This window comes from Schistocerca piceifrons, chromosome 3, assembly GCF_021461385.2.
Source record: "Schistocerca piceifrons isolate TAMUIC-IGC-003096 chromosome 3, iqSchPice1.1, whole genome shotgun sequence".
Lineage (NCBI taxonomy): Eukaryota > Metazoa > Arthropoda > Insecta > Orthoptera > Acrididae > Schistocerca > Schistocerca piceifrons.
Genome location: NC_060140.1, coordinates 278,842,437 through 278,858,247, shown reverse-complemented (window position 1 = coordinate 278,858,247; position 15,811 = coordinate 278,842,437). Strand labels below are relative to the sequence as shown.

At 41.4% G+C, this 15,811-nt stretch overlaps 1 protein-coding gene and 1 non-coding gene across 2 annotated transcripts in view; one reads left to right on the top strand and one right to left on the bottom strand.

Annotated features, from left to right (window-relative positions):
- The window catches only part of LOC124789390 (serine-rich adhesin for platelets-like), a 371,977-nt gene that overhangs the window by 252,928 nt on the left and 103,238 nt on the right, over positions 1-15,811 (top strand). The window contains exon 2 of the mRNA XM_047256721.1: positions 7,100-7,282. Coding sequence (XP_047112677.1) covers positions 7,124-7,282 — 159 coding nt within the window. The 5' untranslated portion in view covers positions 7,100-7,123. The remainder of the gene's footprint in view (positions 1-7,099; positions 7,283-15,811) is intronic.
- Trnat-ugu lies at positions 6,418-6,492 on the bottom strand. The gene has a single exon. It is a non-coding gene; the product is annotated as a tRNA-Thr (tRNA).

The window sequence follows — 15,811 nt, the reverse complement described above, 5'->3', positions numbered from 1 at the left end:
TACAGATAGAGTTGCTACATGTGTAACTATGAAGCGGAAACCTAGTTATTGACAGATTAGAGAAATTGATGCACTTTCAAATCTCCCTTTCATAACGGATTTCTCGTTACCGGAATTACGAGATTTTCATGAAACGACGGAGTTACGAGGTTTTCCTTGCATACCGTCGTTATGTATTGTTGTTATCATCAACATCCCAGGCATCTGTGTCGCTTAAAAGCCCTATTACCGGTTCACTTAGGTGACGGTAGGTTCGAAATACGGCCCTGGTCGGATGACTTTGGACCGTTACGGGTTGTTGCCGATCGTTGTCACTTGTCTACCACTAGGAAACAATAAAGCGCGCTGTAGCAAAATAGCATTGTTCATGCAGCGCTGATTCCAGTGTGCTGCCTGTTCTACGAGGAGGAGGCAGGGCATTGTAGCACACCTGTACTGCCGTTGTTGTTGTTGTTGTGGTCTTCAGTCCTGAGACTGGTTTGATGCAACTCTCCATCCTACTCTGTTCCGTGCAAGCTTCTTCATCTCCCAGTACATATTGCAACCTACATCCTTCTGAATCTGTTTAGTGTATTCATCTCTTCGTCTCGCTCTACGATTTTTACCCTCCGCGCTGCTCTCGAATACTAAATTGGTGATCCCTTGATGTCTCAAAATATGTCCTACCAACCGATCCCTTCTTCTAGTCAAGTTGTGCCACAAATTTCTCTTCTCCCCAATTCTATTCAATACCTCCTTATTAGTTATGTGTTCTACCCTTCTAATCTTCAGCATTATTCTGTAGCACCACATTTCGAAAGCTTCTATTCTCTTCTTGTCTAAAGTATTTATCGTCTAAGTTTCACTTCCATACATGGCTACACTCCATACAAATACTTTCAGAAACGACTTCCTGACACTTAAATCTATACTCGATGTTAACAAATTTCTCTTCTTCAGAAACGCTTTCCTTGCCATTGCACAGTCTACATTTTATATCCTCTCTACTTCGCACATCATTAGTTATTTTTCTCCGCAAATAGCAAAACTCATTTACTGCTTTAAGTATCTCATTTCCTAATCTAATTCCCTCAGCATCACCCGACTTAATTCGACTACAGTCCATTATTCTCGTTTTGTTTTTGTTGATGTTCATCTTATATCTTCCTTTAAGACACTATCCATTTCGTTCAACTGCTCATTGCTGTCTCTGACAGAATTACAATGTCATCGGCGAACCTCAAAGTTTTTATTTCTTCTCCATGGATTTTAATACCTACTCCGAACTTTGAACTTTTCTTTTGTTTCCTTTACTGCTTGCTCAATATACAGATTGAATAACATCGGGGAGAGGCTACAACCCTGTCTCACTCCCTTCCCAACCACTGCTTCCCTTTCATGTCCCTCGACTCTAACTGCCATCTGGTTTCTGTACAAATTGTAAATAGCCTTTCGCTCCCTGTATTTTACCCCTGCCACCTTTAGAATTTGAAAGAGAGTATTCCAGTCAACATTGTCAAAAGCTTTCTCTAAGTCTACAAATGCTAGAAACGTAGGTTTGCCTTTCCTTAATCTTTCTTCTAAGATAAGTCGTAGGGTCAGTATTGCCTCACGTGTTTCAACATTTCTACGGAATCCAAACTGATCTTCCCCGAGGTCGGCTTCTACCAGTTTTTCCATTCGTCTGTAAAGAATTCGCGTTAGTATTTTGCAACTGTGACTTATTAAACTGATAGTTCGATAATTTTCACATCTGTCAGCACCTGCTTTCTTTGGGATTGGAATTATTATATTCTTCTTGAAGTCTGAGGGAATTTCGCCTGTCTCATACATCTTGCTCACCAGATGGTAGCTTTGTCAGGACTGGTTCTCCCAAGGCTGTCAGTAGTTCTAATGGAATGTTGTCTACTCCCGGGCCTCTGTCAAACTCTTCACGCAGTATTATGTCTCCCATTTCATCTTCATCTACATCCTCTTCCATTTCCATGATACTGTCCTCGAGAACATCGCCCCTGTATAGACCCTCTATATACTCCTTCCACCTTTCTGCTTTCCCTTTGTTGCTTAGAACTTGGTTTCCATCTGACCTCTTGATATTCATACAAGTGGTTCTCTTTTCTCCAAAGGTCTCTTTAATTTTCCTGTAGGCAGTATCTATCTTACCCCTCGTGAGATAAGCCTCTACATCCTTACATTTGTCCTCTAGCCATCCCTGCTTAGCCATTTTGCACTTCCTGTCGATCTCATTTTTGAGACGTTTGTATCCCTTTTGCCTGCTTCACTCACTGCATTTTTGTATTTTCTCCTTTCATCAATTAAATTCAGTATCTCTTCTGTTACCCAAGGATTTCTACAAGCCCTCGTCTTTTTACCTACTTGATCCTCTGCTGCCTTCACTATTGTACAGTAGTTATTCAATAATTCGTCGAGGCACGCATATATTCTGGGAATAAACCAGACTGCTCAGCACGGATTGTGCACTTAAGCAGAACTTCACTATCGCGATCAGATCAATCCAACTGGCAACTAAGCTTATGTATGTCGAACAATAGACTAAACTGCTGTGAAAGATAGAACTGTGATTTCTAAATCGACTATGATTTCGACCTGTTATCCAAATAGATTTATTTGCCTTTGTGCCACTGTGGTGTTGTGTAACTCATCGTCAACGCATGTCAGGAACATTAAACTTGCATTTGATGAATAAACTTGCATAGCAGGGGCCTACATTATTGTAGTCGTAATTCAATTGTAATCGTATTTTTAGCGCATATGGGACACTGTTAGGTACAATACGATTAACAAATGTAGCTTCTCTACCAGTTAATAGTGCGATTCTCAAATTCTTATAAGCTGTAATAGTAATTTCTGGGAGGAAACTTAAACAGGATTACCCATTCTTTTGTGCCTTGTCTGCAAATACTGTACTCATTTACTTCAACTATTTCGTTTGATTTTGCAATATGCTGCATTTTAGTGCACTATGTTCAGATAATAAATGTCACTGTAATTAAATAGATTGGCTTCCTACCAAAGAACATCGTTTATGGAGATTGCACAATTCTAATTAATGCGGAAATCTCGAAGAACACATGCAGTGATTACTCGTGCTTTGGTCTGGGTACTGTAAGGTAGTCACCATCCCCGAGCTACATTTTCATATTTTGTGTGCTATATCTGTATTACTAAGCATATATCCCCATTGGAGGTTGTAACAGGCCAACATCTTCCAGGAGCAATAAAAAATTTAAAATGCTATCGTAACTCAGTAAGACGTATAATCATATGTTAAAAGTTAAACACAATAAGACAGCAGTTAAAAACCCCAACTTTATTCATCAACTATTTGTAGATAACAGCAAACCCAGACTTCATGCATCAAGCATATGGGAATAACAGCACTTACCGACTTCCAACAAACGGTACACATTATGAAACCTTTATGAAACTTTTTCTCTCTTGACAGCTCACTCGGAATAAAGAAAGTAAGAAAAAGTTTACTGCTTACTACATTTTCACTGTTCATGCAGTCAGCATCAGACATGACGTTTTAATTTATTTCTCTTTACTACTGACTCTCTTCACAATGCAGTTCACAGACAGTATCCACTTCAAAATTGTCATTATATCACATAGGCCTATAGTTCAGGGTTGTCATAAACAATGAGATCTTGAACGGAATGACCTCCTCAATGCCAACCAGCATGGATTTCGAAAACATCGATCATGTGCAACCCAACTCGCACTTTTCTCATATGACATATTGAAAGTTTTGGATCAAGACAACCAGGTAGATTCAGTGTTTCTTGATTTCCGAAAAGCGTTTGACTCAGTGCCACAGCTACGCTTATTGTCAAAAGTACGAGCATGTGGGGTAATCAAGTGAAATTTGTGACTGGGTGGAGGACTTTTTGGTAGGGAGAACACAGCATGTTATCTTGGATGGAGAGTCATCGTCAAATGTAGAAGTAACTTCGGGTGTGCCCCATGGAAGTATGTGGAGATCCTTGTTGTTCATGTTGGACAATGTATTAGTAAAATCAGGCTTTTTGTAGATGATGGCAGTTATCTGTAATGAAGTACTGTCTGAGAGAAGCTGCTTAAATATTCAATCAGATCTTGATAAGATTTCAGCGTGGTGCAGAGATTGGCAGCTTGCTCTAAATGTTCAGAAATGTAAAGTATTCCACTTCACAAAACGAAAAAAAGGGTGTAAGACATAGTAGGGATATGAAATGGAATGGTCACATAGGGTGAAGCAGGTGATAGACTTCGGTTTATTGGTAGAATACTGGAGAAATGCAATCAGTCTCAAAAGAGGTTGTTAACAAATCACTCTTGCGACACATTCTAGAATACTGTTCAAATGTGTGGGACCCGTACCTGAGGACTAACAGCGCATATTGCAACGTATACAGAGAAGGGCAGCACGAATAGCCATAGGTTTGTTTAAAGCGTGGGAGAGTGTCACAGAGGTACTGAAGGAACCGAACTGGGAGACTCTAGAAGGCAGACGTAAACTAGTCTATTAACAAAATTTTAAGAACCGGCGTTAAATGATTGCTCTAGGGATGTACTAAAACCCCCTACGTATCACTCACATAGGGATCGTGAGGATAAGATTAGAATAGTTACTGTACGCACAGAGGCATTCAAACAATCATTCTTCCCGCGCTCCATACGTGAATGGAACAGGAAGAAACCCTAATAGCTGGTACGATGGAACGCACCCTTCCATGCACCTCACGGTGGTTTGCGTAGTATAGATGCAGTTGTACGTATGTCTGAAAAACTTGCTTTTGCCTAAAATGGGCCGGCCGCTGTGGCCGAGCGGTTCTAGGCACTTCAGTCCGGAACCGCGTGACTGCTATGGTCGCAGGTTCGAATCCTGCCTCGGGCATGGATGTGTGTAATGTCTGTCCTTAGGTTAGTTAGGTTTAAGTAGTTCTAAGTTCAAGGGGACTGATGATCTAAGATGTTAAGTCCCATAGTGCTCAGAGCCATTTTGAGCCTAAAATGGAGTGCAAATTATCCAGGCCATATTCAACCATTGTTTCGTAATTAGAGTACTTTCGACTTCCAACAAACTTTAAACATAATTTCAAACCTTTTCTGAATCTTTTCTCTCTTACATGCTTAACGTCAAGTATTTAACACATTAACTCGTTTGTAAAGTAATCACGCGTTTGAAGCTGTTTTATGCAAGGGCGTTCGATTCTTTAAGGAATTGGGGTTCAACTATATATATATATATATATATATATATATATATATATATATATATATATATATATATATATATATATATCCACATATGCCGCTGAATGTACCTACACAAATACATCATTTTACGATATATATATATATCACGGAATAATGTAGATAGAGAGGTAAAAATTGACACACATGCTTGGAATGACATGGGGTTTTATTAGAACAAAAAAAAAACAAAGTTCAGAAAATGTCGACAGATGGTGCGTGAAAGATCTCTTGCGCGCGTCGTTTGGTGATGATCGTGTGCTCAGCCGCCACTTTCGTCATGCTTGGCCTCCCAGGTCCGTGCGATTATTGGCTTTGGGGTTACCTGAAGTCGCAAGTGTATCGTGATCGACCGACATCTCTAGGAATGCTAAAAGAAAATCCGACGCCAATGCCTCACCATAACTCCGGACATGCTTTACAGTGCTGTTCACAACATTATTCCTCGACTACAGCTGTTGTTGAGAAATGATGGTGGACATATCGAGCATTTCCTGTAAAGAACATCATCTTTGCTTTGTCTTACTTTGTTATGCTAATTATTGCTATTCTGATCAGATGAAGCACCATCTGTCGGACATTTTTGGAACTTTTGTATTATTTGCTCCTAATAAAACCTCATGTCATTCCAAGCATGTGTGTCAATTTGTACCTCTCTATCTACATTATTCCTCGATTTATTCAGCTTTCAAAGTTATACTGACTTTTTGATCACCCGGTATATATATATATCCGACGAGTATTTTGGATATATAAATAAAACCCCATGTCATTCCAAGCATGTGTGTCAATTTTTACCTCCCTATCTACATTATTCCGTGGTATATATATATATATATATATATATATATATATATATATATATATATATACACAATTATTTGATACAGTTTAATTTACTGTACAGTGTTGAATTTTATAACGATGTGTAATTGGTGCGAACATAGTCATCGGGCTACGCGACGATCACACTGTTGCCAATACACTTACTTCGCATTCGCATGTTTCGGCAACTCGCAACCAAAAGATCATTATATATACGAAGACAGTAACTTGTTCTCGAAAGAACAGTTACTGTTGATGACCGTGCAGCTTTTCTCTGAAATAAATGATGACTAACTGAAAACCTGAGCTGCTGAGAGGTGTTGATATACCTCGATGTGGACAGCTGAAAATGTGTGTCCCGAGCGGGACTCGAACCCGGGATCTCCTGCTTACATGGCAGACGCTCTATCCATCTGAGCCACCGCGGACACAGACGAATAGCGCGACTGCAGGGACTTATCCCTTTCACGCTTCCCGTGAGACTCACATTCCCAACTGTCCACAATTCTTCATATGTATTGTATATATAGTTAAAGGCTACCCAGCCATTGACCTTCGTCTGTGCGAATGCGCACAGGTTGCCCAAACTCTTACGGGAATCGCGAAAGCGTGCGCGAGTAATGAGTGGTTGGGCAAATGTCTATAAGGTACAATACATATGTAGAATTGTGGACAGTTGGGAATGCGTGTCTCACGGGAAGCGTGCAAGGGATAAGTCCCTGCAGTCGCGCTATTCATCTGTGTCCTCGGTGGCTCAGATGGATAGAGCGTCTGCCATGTAAGCAGGAGATCGCGGGTTCGAGTCCCGGTCGGGGCACAAATTTTCAGCTGGCCACATCGAGGTACATCAACAACACCTGTCAGCAGCTGAGGTTTTCAGTTAGTCATCATTTACGAAAGATCATTCTGTCAACTCAACCAAAATTTCACAGGAGTCCAGTCTCACACTTTAGCCCCCTCCTTATTTTTATGCGCTTAAATTACTTGCTGCGGCAGCTGACAGTGTACTGAGTGCGGTGGTGTCGGTGTGTTGCAGCGTGACGAGGAGGCGCTGGCAGCGATGGCAGAGGCGGTGTCGGCGGCGCGCACGGTGCGCCTGCGGCGTCGCGGACAACCGCCGTCGTTCGGCTTCTGGCTGCGCGGCGGCAGGGAGCACGGCACCGGCTTCTTCGTGTCGGCCGTCGAGCCGCGCTCCGACGCTCAGCGCCGAGGGCTCAGGGTACGTCTGACCCGCCAGCTACCGGCCGCGAGGGAAAATGGGGAGGGGTGGGGGTTGTCTATTCCTCGAATCTGGAGCTACACAATTATTTATTATTCATTACGGAATTTTCAAGTATTCCTGAAAGTGTTTGCTTATACAGGCTGGCGCAGGGGAACGGGAAAGTTTGAACGTTACAGTTGGCAGCACTGTAGCGCCGGCAGATGTTCGAAACTTTGCACAATTGATGTGAACGCATTGCCATTTAGTAATCATGGACAGTTGGACTGGTGCGGAACGTGCAGTAGCTGTGAGAGCGTTTTACAAAAATGGTGATAGTGCGACTGCCGCGCAGAGAACATTTCGACAGCATTACCAGCTTGGACGTCATGGACGTGTCCCATCTGCGCATGCGATTACAACGTGGGTGCGTAATTTTGGAGAAACAGGATCTGCCTTGAAAAAGAAACCTCCAGGTGGCATTCCAACGGTACGTACCCCAGAGAACATTGCAGCTGCTAAAGCTGCAATCGGGAGAAGTCCTCGCCGCTCCGTTCGACAGCATGCATCTTCGCTAGGGATTAAGCGACGAAGCTTACAAAGAACACTGCACGAATTAGACTTCCATCCCTATAAGTTGCAGATTGTGCATCACTTACATGAACGAGACCCAGCGTCACGTGTGGAGTTTAGTAGCCAGATGTTGGCTAAAATCAACGAGGACGCGAATTTCCTTGGTAACTTACGGATATCAGACGAAGCCCATTTCCACCTGAACGGATTCGTGAACAAACAGAATTTTCGTTATTGGGCACAGGACAATCCTTGTGAGTTTCACCAGCGACCACTACATAGCGCCAAGGTCACAATATGATGTGCTGTATCATGTCATGGTATTATCGGCCCTTATATTTTTGAATGTGAGGATGGCAGTCCAGTGAAAGTAACATCCGCTCGATATGTTGAAATGCTTCAAACATTCTTTACACCGAGACTGTACGAGCTTAATCTTAACGTCGAAAACATGTGGTTTCAGCAGGACGCATTATTTCACGTAACGGTGACATTGCATGGCCTGCGAGATCCCCTGATCTTAGTGTGTGCGACTTCTTCCTGTCGGGATATCTTAAAGGCAAGGCGTACCGTACACGTCCTGCAATAATCCATGAACTGAAGGAGAACATTGAAAACGAAATCACTGCCATTCCCCAAGATTTGCTACACCGCGCATTCCAGAGTTTTCACAACAGGACGTTAGAGTGTGAACGCCGAATGGGAGCACATCTTCCCGATGTCATCTTTAAAAAGTAAAGAGACACTTTTGAACATTTTGATTGTAAAGACACACTGAATAATGGCATACTGAATACATTCACTTTCGTTAATAAATTACTAGTTTTATAAATTTATTCATGGAAATGACGTTATTTCGAAATTTACCGTTTCCGTGCGCCACCCTGTAGTTTTACCGAACCACAAATTTAGAATGCAGTGGAGAAGACCGGACAAACATGGGTGATTTTGTAATTTAAAAGTGTCTGCTCTCGTAACAATGCCGCCACAGGGCCAAGGCAGTGTTTTTCTGAATAGCCCGACTGTAGCTGATATGACAGCTAATATTTTAAAAAATATCGGCAATCCTTAGTATCGATAGTTTACAAAGTCCCTCGATATATCGTAAAAATGAATCGATATATCGATGGGTGAGACACTTGCATGCCTACCAATAAAAATACCGGCTGCAAATCGTAATTATACTGCTGGGTTTAGCGCTGTGTATTTAAGTACTGATTTATTATTAGATATTCTGTACATCAACAAACTAGCAGCCAGTCTATCCCCTCAGATCAAGAACAGAAGGGAAAACGATGCACGTTCACGCTTGGCGATAACAACTTTGCTAACAATGGTAACTGCATGTAACTGGCACACTACATCTACATCTGCATTTATACTCCGCAAGCCACCCAACGGTGCGTGGCGGAGGGCACTTTACGTGCCACTGTCATTGCCTCCCTTTCCTGTTCCACTCACGTATGGTTCGCGGGAAGAACGACTGTCGCAAAGCCTCCGTGTTCGCTCGAATCTCTCTAATTTTACATTCGTGATCTGCTCGGGAGCTATAAGTAGGGGGAAGCAATATGTTCGATACCTCATCCATGAAACGCACCCTCTCGAAACCTGGACAGCAAGCTACACCGCGGTGCAGAGCGCCTCTCTTGCAGAGTCTGCCACTTGAGTTTGCTAAACATCTCCGTAACGCTATCACGCTTGCCAAATAACCCTGTGACGAAACGCGCCGCTCTTCTTTGGATCTTCTCTATCTCCTCTGTCAACCCGACCTGGTACGGATCCCACACTGATGAGCAATACTCAAGTATAGGTCCAACGAGTGTTTTATAAGCCACCTCCTTTGTTGATGGACTACATTTTCGAAGGACTCTCCCAATGAATTTCAACCTGGCACCCGCCTTACACTTAAAGGTGTCCCATGGACCCATCGTTCGGTTTCGTCACTTATCGGATTTGCCCAGAACACTTCATGTCGACTTCCTTGTTTTTTTTTTTTTTTTTTTCATTTCTGTCAACGCCAGCGACATAGCAGTTGTAATTTCAAAATTGATTTTGTTAATCATTTTCAGCAACTCTTTTCGAAGGACACCGATGTCAAGAAACAGCACACGAGTTGCGTTATAAATTGTTTATTTAATGCAGCTGGTGTGCTATTTCTTCACATCGGAAATCTTGTTATCATTCCATGCACTCCGCCACCTTCCAGTACAATCTGACTTCTGCTTTCGTGCCGCCTATACTTGCTTCACGCAAGTCAAAGAGTCAAGACGTGATGAAAGCCCAAAAAGTAGTAAGACTCCTTCACACAGTGAAAGTAAAATTATGTTCTACTACAATATCAAACGAACAGCTTCAAATATTTACAAAAAACTGCAATAAATAAATAAATAAATCGGCTCTCGTTATAGCCGTTTTCATATCGATATATCGGTGAATTAATGTTGCAGATATATATCGATATTTTATGGAAGAAATATCGATAGTTTGTCAACTGCTCTCGTAGCTAAAGGAAGGTAGGTAAAGCAGAACACTTGTATGGCCATACTTTGAGCACATCTTACCAACAATGAAGTACTGTATACCTCGATTGTTGATAATCACGGTGTGGTCTCTAAACATATTCATTTGACTTGAAATTTTATTGCCAAACATACATGTTCACCACTGCAGTTTCTATTTGGTTGCCTAAATTAAATCTATGTTTACTGTAGCATGTGATCCTCAACTCTACTTCCAAGCGTTCTGGTGCAGTCTCAGGAATAGTAGTCCCAGGCTACACTATATTTCATTTAACTTCTTCCACTGACCCAAAGCCTGCGTTATGGCCGTATTGCAGTTTTCTTTTGTGGCAACTGTCTCTGGTCTGGCAGCCCACTGCCTTTGATGGGTCAGTGTTCCCTTTTTTCTTTTTGCTAGGAAGTGGTTACCACAATAGAGTAGGTATTGGGATCGAATGTAAACTATTGTTCATACACACGTGCCTCAGCTGCTGCCTGAGGGCGCCAAATGCCTTCATTGTTTTTGCATCATGCCTCAACACGTGCTGTCACGTGTGCCTTGTTATTCCTTTGAGGCTTGTTAGACAGTATGTCAGTGATATAAAATCACTGCTGTAGTTGATGGTAGACTTCTGGATTGAAATCCTGTGGCTTTGTGGACTTTCATTTAGAATAGCTTTTGTTACCATTATGAAGTTGGTAACGTTTGAGGATTATCAGCAATGTTTCTGAATTCAGCAACTAGTTTGTTCTAGCAAGACAACCGTAGTTTATCCAAAAGGGAATCCTTGGAGCTGTGGAAATTGCATTGCAGCATTCTAAATTTTAACAGATATGATGTCTTCAGCTTGCCAGTAGCATGACTATTGACCGGCTGTGTGGCAAAATACTCACTCTAGCATGTGATACGTACAGTGGACACTGCTGGCTAAGCTCACTTATTTCTAGAATCGTACCCAGGATCGATCGTAATTTGATATTACCTAGTGAGGTTATCATGGAATCCAAATGTGGTTGAGTCTGGGTGAAGTTAAGTGTCAAAGGTCAGTCAACGGTGGTGATCAGATGCTTTAAAAGACTGGCTGGGTCAGGAGCTGTAGTGGTAGAGTGCTTCAGAGAGAACTTGCAGAATATTGATTATAACTTTCCTGACTGTGCCGTTGTAATGGGGGCTGACTTTCAGTTGCCAGGTTGCGAGAGTCACGCTATGAAAACTGGTGCCAGAGACATCATTCTGAATGTGTTGTCCAAACAAAAATTACTTCGAGCAGATCATTAGAGAACCCACTCTTGAAGGTATCATCTTAGATCTCCTAGCAACAAACAGACCTGAAATTATTAAATCAATTACTGTAGAGGGAGGTATCAGTGATCATAAGATTGTGATAGCGACTACTACTATGGGTATTACAAGGAATGATAAGAAAGATAAGAAAATATTTTTGCTTAGCAAGAGTTGCAAGATACAAATTGCAGAATTTCTGAGTAGTCAACATCAAGTATTTGGTGCTGCGGACGAAGATGTGGAGCACAAATAGAACAAATTCTAAAGCATTGTTCAATATGGCGTAGACAAGTACGTTCTGAGCAAGATATTAATGGATGGGGAAGATTCATTGTGGTTTCGTAGCCATGTAAGGAAACTGCTGCATAAAAAAAGAGAGCTTCATCACAGATTCAAGAGAAGCCAAAACCTAGCAGGCCATCTAAAGCTGTAAATGAAGCGAAAATGAGAATAAGAAGAGCAATGAGAGAGGTGTACAATGACTTTGAAAGTAACATTTTGTCAACCGATCTGACTAAAAGCCCTAAGAGTTTTCGGTCTTACATAAAATCAATAAGTGGTTCGAAATCAAGTATTCAGTTACTGTGGCCTGGCACTGAAACAAGATAACAGTGCCGGCCGCGGTGGTCTAGTTTCTAGGCGCGCAGTCCGGAGCCGCGGGACTGCTACGTTCGCAGGTTCGAATCCTGCATCGGGCATGGATGTGTGTGATGTTCTTAGGTTAGTTAGGTTTAAGTAGTTCTAAGTTCTAGGGGACTGATGACCACAGATGTTAAGTCCCGTAGTGCTCAGAGCCATATGAACCAAGATAACAGAGAGAAGACCAAAATACCGAATTTAATGTTCCAAAATTGTCGAAGGCCGTAATACGGCCCCTCCTTTCAATCATCATATGAACTGCGAAACGGCAGATAATGAAATAACCTCTTGCGGAATAGTAAAGTAATTACAACTGAGTAGCAGTAGAAAGGCATCAGGACCAGGTGAGATACCTGTAAGGTTCTACAAAGATTGTGCGAAAGAATTTGCTCCCCTTCTAGCAGCTGTTTATTGTAATTCACTGTAGCAATGAAGGGTACCTAGCGACTGAAAAAAAGTGCGGGTCATTCCCATTTTCAAGAAGGGTTATAGGAGAGATACGCATAATTATAGGTCCATATCATTGACTTCAGTCTGTTGTAGAATTATGGAACATTTTTATACTAAAAAATTATGACATTTTTAGAGAACAAAAATATCCTCTATAAAAATCAACATAGATTCTGCAAACAGAGACTTTGCAAAATACAGCTCACTGTTTGTCATGAGATCCGTAGCGCTGTGGATAACGGAGCTTAGGTTGAGCTGTGTTGCGTGAATTCCGGAAGGCATTTGACACTGTTCTGAACTGCCGTATAGTGAAAAAAATACGAGCTTACCGAGTATCGGACCAGATTTTAGACTGTATTGAAGACTTCCATGCAGATAGAACTTATCACGTCACTCTTAACGGAAAAAATGGCCAGATGTGAAGATAGTTTCCGGAGTGCCCCAAGGAATTGTGATTGGACTATTAACTGTTTACAGTGTGTATAAAAGAAGTACAGTATAACCTCGGTAACACGGATCCGAATGGACCGAGAAATCAAGAGTCCGTGTTAAAAAAAAAAAAAAAAAAAATCGTGATAAGTGAAAAACACAGATTTTCAATATGTATACATGTACAGTAGTACAGTAACGCGTCATACACTACAGTATCAATCACTTTACATGGCTGTAGACTTTAACACTATACACTGACTGTAAAAGTACAAATACGCACAAATTACACTATTTTCTTGGAAGAAGCTCAAGCATGGTACGCTGACATTCACGGGAATGAAAATATCTTGTAATTTCACAATCACCTGTAATCATAGCGGCCATAAACCCAGCAGTGACGTCGGATGTGAATCAAAGTGTTCTAAACTGTTCAAGGCTATAAACATCTCCTGACAGGTAGGCGGAATGGTATCTCAATTGTCCTCCCCATCACTTTCTTCTGATGACCCTTGTTGCACTTCAATCAAAGCTTTTGTCACATCAGATTTCACAGAATCATATACGGCAACACCGTCATCTGCACAAATGAATTCCTCGAAATTAATGCCAGGGCTCGGAAACGTCTTGTAGAACTGTCCATTCGCAGGTGAAGTGGCATCGTCTAACTTTTGGACATCTTCAGTGTTGCTATGTCTCCATGCTCTGTTGAGGCACTTCTGTACCTGATGTGACATGGAGTTCCAGGCTGCTGCGATGGCTTTCATTGCGTCAAGCAGATTCCAATTTCGGGTTGCAGAATTGTTTTCAGCAGCACAAATTGCAGCTCATACAAGTCTCTTCACGAGAGAAATGATGCTTTGGTCCAAGGACTAGAGTTGACTTGTCACGTTTGGTGGAAAAAAACTGAACCTTGTGTGTCTAATGTAGGAAGAACATGCCTGTTTTGAGCAACCAATCGACTGTTGAAACGAAGAAAAAACTTGCGAAATGATGTACCGTCGATCCAAGCTTTCTTATGGTGAGAGTAGATGCAAGGTAAAGTGTCCGTATTTATGTTTTTAAAACAACGGGGTTTTTTGGACTTACCGATAACGCAGGGACGAAATTTCGTTGCTACGTGATCCACCGTGACACTTACCACCTTCCATCCTCAGGGTGTGATTTGGAGAAAAGTTTGTTAAACTTCAGTTTCGTTCATATTGAACATATCACACCAGCCATACTTTTCCCTCACTCGGTCGAATTCATGCAACCAGCTGTTCGCACATTCTTCATCAACCTTTATTTGCTATACCGAATATTTGTACAGATTAAATTGAATGTTTCATTTGGAACTGATACAGCCAACCAGCACAACAACTTAAGTCTTTGATGCCTATATTTTTGAAGATCTCATTTGCTTTTGTCATAGGGCCACATAAAGGTATGTTAGATTCACGCATAGTGCTGAACCATTCTGGCAATAAAGTTTTTGTTTCTTCATACTTAGAGCTACGAAGCCCTTTAGATTTGTTCCCGAAACCTGATGCAGCAGCAGCAACGATCTGATGCAGCAACATTAATAATTTTTTCTCGATTCTTAATTATGATGTATAAAGTAGATTTGGGAATTCCAAACTGCTCTGCAATTGCTGTTTTCTTTGTACAATGGTCCACTTAATTTAGAATCGTAAGCTTTACCATACATTTACAAAAGTCCGTTTCCCCTTTGCCATGTTTCGCTTGCTCCGTTTGTAGATTTTTATTCAGTATTCTAAATCGATTTGGCTGTGACCAAAAGAGCACCCTAGATTTTAATGCACATGTTACTTAATTTATTTAAATATACCGTGCATGCTGATTGTTGAGGTGATGATTGCAGCCGCCGGCCTACAATACATTAGAAACGAGTCAACACGGATAGTCAGTTTTGTAGTTACATTTCGTGCTTTCATTTTGGAAAAAATCAACATGTTCAAATACTGTACATCAGAAGTTCATGTCACAGAAAACCATATCAATTTGACTCACAGAGGATTGGTGAATGCTGCAGGCTCTGGCAGTTGAACCAGAATGTAAATAAATGTAACATATGGCTCATACATAGAAAAAGAAATCCACTGTCAGACAACTACACTATTGATGACAAACTACCATAAAATATGTAGGAGTAATTATCTAGAGCACCAGTCTGAGAGTCACAGGACAAATCTTAAGGAAGTAAATGTAACTCATCCATGAAAGAAATGGCTTGCAACATTATTGTTCAACTGATTCTTGAGTATTGTCCATCAATCTGGGACTCTTTCCAGATAGGACTGATAGACAAGGGAGAGAGAGAAGACCCACCAAAGAGCAGTGTGTTTCATCACAGTCAATGTGAGAGCTTTGCAGAGATGTTCAACATACTTCAATGGCAGATGCCACAGAAGGAGAATTGTGCATCACTGAGAGGTTTAATAGCGAAATTTTGAGAGAGAATATTCTAGGAAGAGTCAGACAGCTTACTACTTCGTCCCCCATACATTTCACAAATGATAACAAAAAGAAAAATTCGAGGAATTAAAGCTAATACAGAGGCTTACCAACAATCATTCCTCCCGCATGCCATTCACAAGTGCAACAGGGAAGGGTGGATCAGCTAGTAGAACCAGAAATACCCCCTGTCACACACATCATCAGGGGTATTGAGGT